We start from the raw sequence: 12,868 nt of genomic DNA, 5'->3' as shown, positions 1-12,868 counted from the left end.
TATATTTTTATACGATTATAAGTATCAGCACGCTTTTTACGCTCTGCTAGTTAATATGTGGTTAATTCTCCAAATAATTTATTATCCATTTATGTATTAAAATATGAGGAAATGTGAAATGCTTGAATGACTCCGATGATAATGAAATGCTATTTATTATTTAAATGTGTACATAATATTTCCAAATATGGCAACGCTTATTTTGATTGCTTATGACATCGAAAGTAGCTTTTTATTTAAATTTTTCGTGATCTTAGAACCAGAGAGTGAAAGTGAGCTGATAAAAAGATGGTTGACATTGTTGGTCACTCATATGACCTCATAAGTATGTCATTTATGGTAGGAAAATGTGGCCAGATAAAGCTATTGAAACTGTGAATCTCAAATGCAACCTTGTAACACTAAAGGAGTGTTGAGACACATTTAATATATCATAAAGTCTTCGATCAGTCTCTAAACAGAGAGAAGTACCGAAAATCGAAAGCTTCTACTCTTAGAATATTTTACAATACGGTAGCCTCGATTCGTGAAGAATAATCATTGAACAAGGTTTTTTGGCCCCTGTTTATAGCGGGATTTTTTGAAACATACATGATGTTAATTCACTAATTTATAATAGATTCTTTATTCAAAATATGCTCTTGTTTTACCCACAGCAATAATTTTATATAAGAAAATTCGTGATATATCAGGGACACTTTTTGGATATTTTATACTCTCGAAATGAAAAAATACTGTTTTTGCTAAGAAATATATTTTTTTATCCAATATTATTTCCCTTAACTTCAATACATTTATTCGAACGATCCTCCATTAATTTTATGCCATCCCTATAATGACCTTCCAAATGCTCTGCAAAATACCTGTCTACGGCTGTAATAGCTTCTTTATTCGACGAAAAACGTTTTCCACGAAGGAATTGTTTCAGGTTTCTGAAGAAGTAGTAGTCGCTGGGAACCAAATCTGTTGAATACGGTAGATGTTTAAGCAATTCGTATTTTAATTCGTTGAATTTTGTCATTGTTAAAACACCTTTGTGAACAGTGCATTGTCTCGATTAAAAATTATTATTTTGTGCTGCAAACTAGGTCTTTTCTCACGAATTTTTTCATTGGGCTGATCCAAAAGGCTGCAATAATATTCTGAGTTGATTGTATTACTTTTCTGCAGATAATCAATCAACAAAATTAATTTTGCATCCCAAAAAACGGATGCCATAACCTTCTTTGCTGATCGTTGCGACTTCACCTGCTGTAAACGTTCTTGTTTCAATTTACGATCATGGTGGTAGATCCAAGTCTCATCCATAGTTATAAAACGACGAATAAAAAAAGGTTTTAATCTGGTTAAAACGCCCCAAATTATGCTGAGAAATTTGCTTTAGATCCAGTTTTTGTTGAATTGTTAACGTGTGCGGCACTAACTTTCCAAACAGATATTCTCCACGTAAAATATGAAGTACTCGTTCGTCTGAGATACCTTTGGCATTAGTAATTTTAGGCTTAGTCAAACTTGGATCCTCACTAAAAATATTAAGAACTTGCTCAATGATTTTTGGTGTGGTTGCGGTTTCTGGTCGTCCTTCGCATGGTTTCTCTTTAAGCCTAGTACGACCACGTTTAAATTCACCAGCCCAAAATTCAACGATGCTTTATACACTTCTAACAATTGTTCATAAATTTCTTTTGGTTTAAAACCTTTCAAAACAAAGAATCTAATCTCAGCGTGATATTAAATTTTTTCCATATTAAAAAAAATACTCTGATACGTCAACTTCACATGGCTGTAAACAAAGAATTAATCGACAGTATGAATGGCTTGTAACTTTGCATGTGTTCTCATGACAAATGTACCAACTTGAGGAAAAAAAAATTTGGAGCTAGTACTGCTATTTCTTGGTGAGAGCAGAAAATTTTCAACCAACCTGTACTGATAAGTTAAAGACTTTTTTCGGAACCTAAAAAAGAGAGTATTGGTAGATGCATACAACTAAACTTATCTTTAACATTAAATTACAAATTGAAAAATACACTTAAAAAGGCAGCACAAAGGTTCCTTTTAAAACATTTTGATAATTCTACGATCCCCAACAATGCGTTTACAAGAACCTTTAACATTTATATCTTGAACAGGCTATTAAGTTTGTAACACGCAGAAAAAAACGTCGGAGGCCCAAAAACACATTTTGTCTTCCCTAAAAGATGCGAAACCGCGGATATCTGAACACAATAGCATATAGCTGCCATACAAAATGAACGATCGGAATCAATTGCTAGTACGGAAAACTTTTTCATTTGACAAGATATCTTCACGAAATTTGTCATGAGCTATTGCCTAGTCACTATTGGATTCCGTTAATTTTATACAATTATGCTATAAGTTACTCTCTTTTGAAGACTAGTCATTTGTTGCGAACGCTGATAAAATACTAAATTTTTGGATCTACATATATGACCCCAGTAGTCAAGGGGTTAAGGGTCAGACAAAAATGTTTCTGTGACTTGCACTTTTTAATTAAAACATATTTTTCTTGGCTAACAAGATTAGTTCTATACTATCCCATAAAATAAAGAAAAAATACGAAAGGCTTACGAGCAGCAATAACAAGAGCAATAACCCAGAAAAGTTATATAAATAGCATAAATGGAAAACTATGGATACTAGCGGGTGTAATGCATCATGTGCAACAATACAAAAAGCACGAACACATAGTACATATAACATACATATGCATTTACATATTATGCATGTACTTACTGGATATTAAAAATAACTCAATGAAAAGTTATGGGTTTCAAAAAGTGCCGACTGGTAGATGACATGCCATAAAAGTGAAAAATCGAAACACAAAAGCCACTTAAAGCTATGTGGCACTATTTTTGAGTTTTATTTAAAAGAAACAAAAAAAAAATAGCGTTGGGTATGTTTGAGTTCAATTCGAAAATGAATTTTCCAAATTTGTTGTAGCTAATTTTAGACGAAGTGTAAGACAGCAGACACGAAATTTGTTTTCTCCCATTTAGAAGAGCAGGCTTTAAAAGCTTTATGAATTAGCAGCAAACAGTTAATTGCTAGAACGATTAAGAAAATATTAGCGAACAGCACAAGGTTTATTGCCAATAAATTGCCAAAGTAGAAAAATATTGCCACATGCAACAAAAATAACAACTGAAAGCGGTATTGTTATTGTAGAATGTTAAAAATTAAAGTAAGAGAAATTTGGATTGCCATAAAGAGCCGAAATGCTGAGACTGTATGTATATAAGGCATTTTGCAAAGTTTTTCATAGAATTTTAAAGTTTTCAAGTTTCCAGTTTTCATTTGAAAGACAGCACTAAAAGACAAAGACACGGCGCGCAGGCATCAAAGCGCAACTTGTCACCAGCTCTTAGAAGTGCAGTTTATTTTTGGCGATTCGGGAATCTGAACGTGTTTGGCAGAACTGGCTAGCTAGCCGTTTAACTTGATTATTTCACCCAGGCAAACACACACACACAAATACGTATCGACAAATACAAAGTTCGCTGGCTGGTTGTTTAGTCAGCTCGGTCGATTATTCATGTTCCATAAAATTTGTTAAATGTACGAGCAGCAGTGCGATAACAATAACAAACACAAATAGTAGTTAGCTGGTCAAGAAAATGAAAAGAAGAAGTATACGAGAAACAACTGAAAACGATTAAAATTTAACTGCCTACACACTTGCAACATATATGCATGCATATACCTATAGCCAGTTGTAAGCAAGTATTGGGATCATTGAACCCGCACTTGATTCTTTCGGCTTTTTTTTGCACGCTTATGTTCAGCTACTCACAAGGAAAGTAGAAAGCAGAAAGCGGGCGAAACTCCAAAGGTAAATGCAATAAAATGGTCAAGGAAACGTTTTCATGGCGCAAGAACATTCGGAATAGTCAAGCAAAGCGAGCGTACTAACGTTTTATTTGAGTAAAAGCGCGAAAAACGACAAATATGCGAAGCAGGTGGGCTGAGCGCAGCTAAGGAAACATACTACAATATAAATATGCACAAAGGCTACACAAACTTCCTCAGTATAAGGGGAATTTAGACATTTTCTAACGGCACGAAAATCAATAGTGCCGACGCTGACTACTCTCTCTTTACGCTAGAAGATATGACCGTCCGAAGTGCAGCTGATTTGCGAAATCGCATTGTTGTGGCGGCCAATTGTTTAGAATGTGGCAAGAGGTTTGCAAATGTGGCATTATTAAGCCTATATATTATATGTATGTGTATATGTATACACATATGAAAAGTAAGCCGACAGGAAGTGAATGGACGAAGTGCTTGGAAGTAGGCAAGTTAAACCGTTAAGTGGTTTGAGTAGGAGCGAGGATAACTTGCAACAAAGAATACTCACCAGCTTGACGCTGATTGACTATTACAAACATACATACATACAGTATAAGTATAAAGATATGTAAACATATCAGCTTATGATTCGTCGAAGCCAAATTGCCGACTTTCGGTGCGACTAGACAGCGCTTTCGTATTAAACGTTGACGAGGTTAATGCACTTTACAAGTGTGGAATTTTCAATATTGAAAAGTCAACGAACGAAAATCCACAAACACACTTGCGCCCCGTGTGTGTATGCGGCGTAATTTATGTTTCTAACGCAATGCACAAAAATCAATATTGACAGCTGGCAATAGAATAACGGTGGAGATGTCATAATTAAGAACACACCAACAGACAGGAGGGGCGCTACAACAACAACAACAATGCACATTAAATATGTGTAAAGCAAAGTCCAAAGAGTTATCGATTTTCATTAACAATATTGGAAAGCACACACCCACACACAATTACTGCGCGCTGCGCCGACCGACAAATGGTGGCGAGAAACCTTAAAAAATGATTGTAGAATGCGTCACATTAGCATAACTAAAAAAGAATGACCACCCGCTGCCGGCCACAGCGCCCCGTGCATGGCTGGTCAGCACCTTCGTGACGTAACATACCGTTAGACAAACCGTAAAACGTGCGCAACGCAAGTCGCGTGTTCTACATCATTTAATGTTTCGTTTTTTACTTATCTATATTTGTTCCAAACACGGCTACACGCAATCTCACAATCAAGCGCCAGCTGACGTACTGGTCAACAGTGTTTCTAATGCTTAAAAATTACCAACCAGCTGATATATGCGAACTGGCATACACAAATTTTGATAGACAGTTATTTTTAAGGCAATGTAGAACACAAGGGCTGATGGATTCGCCTGCGTTGGTTTTTAAGGGATTGGAAAATTGTGCATTTAAAAAAATCGATTTTTCTGCATATACGTAATATATCGAATATCATATATATATATTAGAGAATATTCTCCGAAAGTTTGAAGTTGATGCATCTAATACTGTCGAAGTATGAGCGTAACATATTAGTAAACAATTTTAAACTTTGTGTAATCGGCTCCCAAAACTTGAAACGCGTTTTTTCCAGAGTCGGTGAGCACAATTTCTTCTTCTGAACTGAGCGACGAAAAAGTTTCACACGACTTTCTTTGAAATAATTTTCAGGTAATACAATACGATTTTTTAAATCACTCTGAATTTTAAATTTTGTTCACAAAAAAACGATTATAAGTCAAAATTTTGACTTGTCTTTCGATCTATCATCTATAAATTTTTTTGGTTTTTAGATTTCAGATAGACAATTTTAAGAAGAAAAAACATCTTATTCACCGTCAGACACCTTTTCAGTGGTCTTCCTGGAGATCGGCGACGGAAAAAAGGAAGTCTAAATTTTTTTTAAATATATGAACTAACATCATTAATACTTCGAAACTGACGATGGGTTATTCGACCTGAGTACTAATCGTCCTTTGTAAAATATTGGAATTAGATTATATATATATTATATATAGGTATATATATATATATATATATATATATGGATTACTATAGAGAGGCCGTATATTATAGATGGCATAATAAGTTGTAAGAAATTCTAGCCTTCTCACCGTGTGAATGAAAATAGAAAGTAAATGTTTGATTCCCCGAAAATTCATAAGGTAAAAAATTGTCCACAAATTCCACGAAATCAAATTTAGGCTACTGGAAGTGAAAAAACGAAAGGTAGGTAGTATCGTAGATATAAGGTAGAAATGTGTAATTTAACTAATAGAATATCGGAATAATCCACGTTGCAGTAAGCTCATTTTTAAAAGTCTAATAAATTTGTCACAGTTTCCAAGTCTGTAGAAAGGTAAATATTTAAGTATTGCTGATCTAAACACAAAAAAACTTTTTTTATTCAGAAAAGCTATGTTTAGAAAACTTAAATTTCTCTTAAAAGTCAGGCTTATCTAATTGCTTTCGTATGAAGAGAAATAATATACATATAGAGTAATTATAAAAGCCAACATAGCATAAAAATCCGAGTGACTTGTGTTCTAATTTGAGTTATTAATAAAGTTTGTATAATTCATACCTACATAAGAATATACAAAGTTGACGTGCAACAACAAAGAAGTAAAAAATAATATAAGCCAGTGAGAAAACAGGGGATGTTTGCATGTGCAACATTACAATGCATTTTATTTTTGATTGAAACTAAAACGCTACACGTCCACCCATCGAAGAGGGTGCTTTTAATTGCTCCATATAAACTTAGGCACCAAATTAAAAATAAATTAAAATGAGGTTGGTACTTTAAAAACTGTCCAGGGTTGACCATATGTTTTATGAACGATACTCCTCCCTTCAAGTTTTATCCTAACCTCATTTCTTACCTCGAACACGCTTTCGCTACACTTTACTGCCTGCATCTACCTCTAATGGGGTCAAGTGGCGCTGGTATGTTTATATGTGTTCATGCGTTTGCGGGGGCGAGCTTAAGGCTTCTGGCATGTAAGTGTGTATTTCTTTATAAAACAATTTTATAGCAAAACAAAAGTGTTAACACTCTCAGTTGAATTGTGCGGTTGTGTGTGTGATAACTCTACCTACCGTCTGACGCTGGTGTGGGATGGTTTTGTGGTATTACGAGTATTCTTGGTAAATTGCTTAGATTATATTACTGATAAATGTTAACTAATGAATGTGTTTTTAATGAGCATTCAGCAGATAGCTGATTTCATTTTGTTTACCATTAGTAGGGTGAGGTGCTGATGTAGTAAAATGATTGCAAAATTCTAAAATATTCGTAAAATTAACCTTTAGTCAAGTCGTGGATTACAAAGATTATGAATTCTTTGTTATATTTGACTAAATTTTGGGAAGTGTAAAAACGTCGAAATGGTTAAATCGAGGCTTTAATTATATACATCTTCTCCAATTTGGAAAAAAAGAACAATGAACTTTAGTGGGACTGATCAACAGAAAAACCATCATATCAGAAACCTTTAATAAACCTTCAAGGTTATTAAAGATTTCTGCAAAATAAAATGCAAACCCCTGCGTGAATTTTATCTGCGACCCACCGAGCAATAGTTTAGTATCAAAGTAGCACCAGCAGCGTTAAGGAGTTGTATCCACTGTAAAGTCTAAAGAATTTGAACATTTTTCTGCATAAAATTCCCTCAAAAACAAAAAAAAAAAAAAATTGTTATGTTATAATTGGTAATGATAGAAAGACTAGTCACAATTTAAATTTTTGAGATAATCCCAAAATAGGTCTTGTTTTTGTAAAAAAAAAAAATTACATATAAGAGTGGCTTGAAAAATTGTTATTATTATCAAGAATCTTATTCCTTAAATATTTAATAAATATATCTAAGAAGGTAGTGTGAAAATGTCAATACCATGGTATAGCCGCTTCCGAGAAAACGAAAAAAAAACACAGGATGTATAAATAGCGTTCAAAGTGAGTTAAGGCACTACTTTTTATGATAAACTCAGTGTTTATGAGTCGTGTGTATTGCTAAACACCGAAATGGTTAAATGTCTCTTTTTATGTACTCATTTTTATATTAATGTTATTAAACAGTAATTTATAACCTGAAAGAAATTTAGTTAAGATATTGCTTCAAAAGTTGAAAATCATAATGCGGATCATATGAAAAACATCACTGATATTGTTGACTGTTGCCTGTACTATAGAATTTTATGGTCAAAGGAAATCAAGAGATGCTGAGAAAAACTCTAAAAGGAGAAACAAGCTAAACAATTTATTTCTGATTCAGAAAAGACAAGAGACAGTGTTTTTTGTATAGGTAGTGATTATTCCGTGATGGAATAATTTTATAAAGTACAGATCCATCTCTAGAAAAAATGAAAGTCTAACTCCACTACTTGTTGGCAGCGCAATAATACGAGCTCATAGTACAATTAATAAAAAGGAAGAACCTTACCAAATTTTGATTAAAGAAAACTTCAGATGAGGTAATAAAGATAATTATTTAGAAAGTTTAATATTCTTTCAACCGAATTCGTTGTAGCCACAGAATGAAGCTCCAAAACATTGCACTTTCTGAAAAGTGCTCCGCCGCCTTAGACATACATATTTTTTTGCTTAATTTTCTGCTATTAAGTCATCTTCTGCAATTCAACATACATGGCTTATTCTCAAAATGCCAGTAGCAAGTTAAAACACACATTGCCGCTCAGTTGGATGAACATTTTAATAGAAGCTGCTCTGAGTTAGTAAATTGACGCTTAGTACGATTTTCAGCCCTTTCACTTTAATTGCCAGTTTGAAGTAGAATTGGAAAGTCACTAACCAGCCCCGTACAAGCTAACGGACAAGATACATATGGAAAGTACATACTTATTTATTTATTTAAGTATGTAGTTAATCGGTTTGACTCGAGTACGGTTGCTTACCTCTTTTTAGTTTTGCCCACATTGTAGAGTTCCACGTGTTTGAATGCAGCATATGTGGCCATTTTTGTGTTGTTAATTTGTATGTAGTTATATATTATTATAAAAATTTAATTTCACAATTGCCACGCTGACACGTGAAAGATCGTTGACTGTGATGATTTCGGACTTCCTTTTGTACCCAAATTGAACAAAGAAAACCCTCGCCGGATGCTACGTCGTTACGTATGTAGATGTGGCAAGTGCTCTACTGGAAGTTTCTTTAGCTTTCTTAAGAAAGTAATCTAGAGTTGAGCATAAAGAAACAAAAAATGCTTGATTGATGGCAGTAAGGGAGATAGTGTCAGGGAAATTGTGAAATATTTCCAAGGATGGAGGCATTATTGATTATAAAATTTGTCTATAACACTTAGACATCTACACTCTGTGACATTTCATGCCGTATAATGTATTTCATTTATATGTACTGTGTATCCTTATCACATGTCACCTGTCAAGGATATGTGCCGGACGTCAGTCAGCGGTGACTTTGAAAAACAGATCAAACAAATAAATGGCACACCATGAATGCCTTTGGAACTCCCACGTTGGGGTGCAATCGAATTTTTCTACTAGCAAAGTGCGTAAACTTCTGCTGGAAGTCGTAAAATCAATAGAGCATCTGGCCGGAGAGCCAAAACTTTACACAGATATATTGTATTTGAGTGACAGGGGTGGAGAGTGAAAACCATTTACAACGCAGTCAAGTCCATGCAAAAGGACTGACAGCTAAATGAGCGTTGGAGAGCGTAAGTCGTATCCTTGAACAGGATGTGAGCGCAGCTTTTAGTGGCATTACATACAGCTGTGGGATGCTGGCGGCCATTTGGCTGCACAAGAATATTGCGTAGGCCAGCTGCAACTCTACTGCGTTACGGCACCAACACTCCGGCGATGCTATGAGATAATACTTTTCTATGTGGTGTTGAGTCCTTTAAAATATTTCACAATTTTCTATTGCCTTTTTTTCAAATTATTCACATATTCTATTTGTTTCGATGCTAAACTCACAAAGAAACCAACACTTTATTGTTTTAACGGTTATTTCTGTAGCTGGAAACGCGGCAGGATAATACTGAATATGAGCACACTTCGAAACTTTTTCGCTTTTGTTCACGTTATCGTTCAAAAAAATTATTTTGCTTTTCCTTAAATTAATTTGGAAGATTTTGAGATTTTTTTAATATATTAATACTTTATATTTTTTTAATTAAAAATAATTTCTTTATTTTACTGTTCGTGCGTGAATGCGATTTATGCGCTTTTCTTTTTTCCTCTGTTGTGAACGTCACGATTTGAAGCTTTCGACTGAACCGTAAATGGAAAAGTGGAAAACATTTTATATTATATCGATCCGCATGGCATGAAGACACTCATGAGAGCGCATTCAATGCAGAGAGCAGGCGGAAAAGCGCCATGCAACACTAAAGCACACACATACACGGCTACAAGCAGACAAGCAACGGTGTGATTAATGTGCCAGCCAGCTGAGAGTGGCAAGTAAAAGCAGAAGCAACGGAAATAAGTAAACGTGTGCTCGTGTGCCGAGAAAAGTCAACAAAAGCAGCAACCACTGCAGTCAAAAAGCCGCCTGGTGGTAAACAAAACGCCCGACGACTTTTGTTTGTTGTATGAGCGAGCATACAAGTGAGTATTTCGTAGAGCGGTTAACAAGTAAAAATCAAAAAACTCTTTTGAGGCAGTGGATGAAGAATGAAAAACATCTAGAACATTACTCCGTTGTAACGAAATTATTCAGGGGAATACTGTAAAGCAGTAAATGTAGATACAGAATATTTAGTTTAGCAAATTTGATTATATTACGGTACTATTAACAGATGTAGCTCAGATGATTAGTCAGCTGATTTTAAGAACTTGGCATATAAGAGAATTTTGACAAAACTTCGAATGAATATTACAGCTTTTGTTTGATAACTTTTTAGTGATGTAGTAGATGTTGCTAAAATTTCTTTAATATGCATATAAATAGTTACATAGTATAGTAAAGTATTCCGTTATTAGCTTAGCGGTGTGTTTCAGACTTTGTTTATCTACATATAACTTTCCAGTTTGAGTAAAAATTACTTCTCAATATAAAAAAAAAAAATTATATAATTATAAAAAAAAAAAACTTTACGATGCCCTTGAATTAAAAAAGGTCAGATTATTCGACATGCACTATATTTTAGACTTATGAAAAAAGAATACATATTATAAAGGTGTTGTGGCCAACATAAAAGCCTTTGAAAATGGTAAAAATTTAAAGAAACTCTTAGCAGTTAGAAACCCATTGGAAATGGAAGATAAAATAACAAAAGTGAAAGGAAAAATAATTTACGGGCGGGTCGTGGTTAAACTTTTAAGGGTTTAACGCGATTTTCGGCAAAGCTACGATTCCTATAAAAAAAAAAAATTGTATGGCGAAGTTGTAGACAATGAAAATATCTACAACTTTTGTTTCTACAACTTTTTCACATAACCTTAAAATATATATAAAAAACTGAAATATCCAAGTTTTTGGGTTTTTTACTTTTATCTTGCACAAAAAATTTTAATACAAATAGCATAACTTTTTTTTTTTAATATCATAAAAAAATGCCTTTATAAGAAGCACAATTTACAACAAATATTAGTCTTATTTTTAGCAATATTATTACTATTATTTTAGTTAATCTACCTAACAGAATTTTTTTTCCAATTTTTTTTCGTAAATTTACATATAACATAATTTTTAAAAAATTTTGATTTGTATAATTTTTTGGATTTGAACTTTCGAGTAGTGTCCCGATAATTGCATATGGCAACACCGCCTAGTGCATCAACATTGCAAAGCTAAAATTTCTCCAAGAACATTATGTTGAGCGGAGCGATTACTCGAAAGCGCGCTCCCACAAGCACGCCTTCTCATCATAAATATATATATGTATATACATACGAATGTACAGGGAGTATGAAAACAAGAAAAAACAAAACCAAATTCATATGAGTACGCTCAGTACAACAGCAACACATACAGCTGATTTGTGGCTGCTTTATTGTTTGGAGCTTTGCAGCGCTTTTGTAGTAGCGGCACATATTCAATGGAGTCAAATAACAAAAACAATAAACAAATACAACATCGTCGCCATTGCGATGCGCATTGTCTGCATTTGTTGGGCTAGGTTGTGCTAAGATACTTTTAAACGCGCATACATACACATGCAAGTTATGTTGCCGATGCTGGGGAGTATATATGATGGATACGATATGCCGTTAGCAACATTTGCAGCGCGTGCCAAAATTTCTGGCAACATGTTGCTAGTGCTCACGATGACTAACACTGCGTGTAGCAGTTTGTTTGTTGCTGTCGTTGTTTTAAAGCATTGTAGTTCAATAACCGGAATATGGTGTCACGTTTTGTTGTCGGTTATTTTGTAAGACAATTTTTTATGTGCTTATTCGCAGATGCGTATTCGTGTGTAGAAATGTTGCGTGCGTTCGAAGCGTAGGCGCACTGATTATGGTGTACACACACTCAGATACAGTGTTGTTGTGTTGAAGAGCTTGCTGCAGCGCTGCAGGTGTTGATTTTTTGCAAATAGTTGCACATATGATTTTTTTTTCTCGTGGAGAGCATGAGCATTTATGAAGTGGGGGAGAATATATCGATAAAAGCTCGTTGAAATATGCAATGGAACGGAAATGCACTGTTATGAAAGATATTACATATAAGCAAAATTGCAGCACATACATTTAAAATGGTTAAAAATGTATATAACTTAATCCAAAATAGAAGAATATTGTGAGCTGGACTAAATTTGAGACTACTAGTTTAATATGACCTTGTAAGCATTAAGAACGGATAGCACCTGACAATTGATGTTCACAGCACACTTATTTTTTCGGCGAATCTTCTTTTTCAATCCGAACCAGTTAGCCTCAATTTTCATAAACAAAATTGATGCTAATGACAAAGGCTCTCTGATAATGACAAAGGTAAAGTTAAGTTGCAACCCAGCTTAACATGCTAACTGGTTTCAGCTTTAGCTTACGCAACCCCTAAAAG

The 12,868-nt window shown here is 34.3% G+C and overlaps 1 protein-coding gene across 12 annotated transcripts in view; it reads right to left on the bottom strand.

The window, feature by feature from the left end:
• Window positions 1-12,868, bottom strand: part of Jupiter (microtubule-associated protein Jupiter) — a 169,022-nt gene that overhangs the window by 66,618 nt on the left and 89,536 nt on the right. The window contains exons 1-2 of one of the 12 annotated variants that reach the window (XM_070108834.1): window positions 9,835-10,119; window positions 8,788-9,068 (exon numbers count right to left, since the gene is read on the bottom strand). The exons of 8 other annotated variants lie outside the window; for them this stretch is intronic. In XM_070108834.1, the coding sequence (XP_069964935.1) occupies window positions 8,788-8,849 (62 nt within the window). In that variant the 5' untranslated portion in view covers window positions 8,850-9,068; window positions 9,835-10,119. Of the gene's footprint in view, window positions 1-8,787; window positions 9,069-9,834; window positions 10,120-12,868 lie in introns of those variants that run through there. 3 more of the 12 variants (XM_070108841.1, XM_036373033.2, XM_036373036.2) reach the window with 3 other exon arrangements.

Source organism: Bactrocera oleae, chromosome 2 (assembly GCF_042242935.1).
Source record: "Bactrocera oleae isolate idBacOlea1 chromosome 2, idBacOlea1, whole genome shotgun sequence".
Lineage (NCBI taxonomy): Eukaryota > Metazoa > Arthropoda > Insecta > Diptera > Tephritidae > Bactrocera > Bactrocera oleae.
This window is presented reverse-complemented; position numbering and strand designations above follow the sequence as displayed.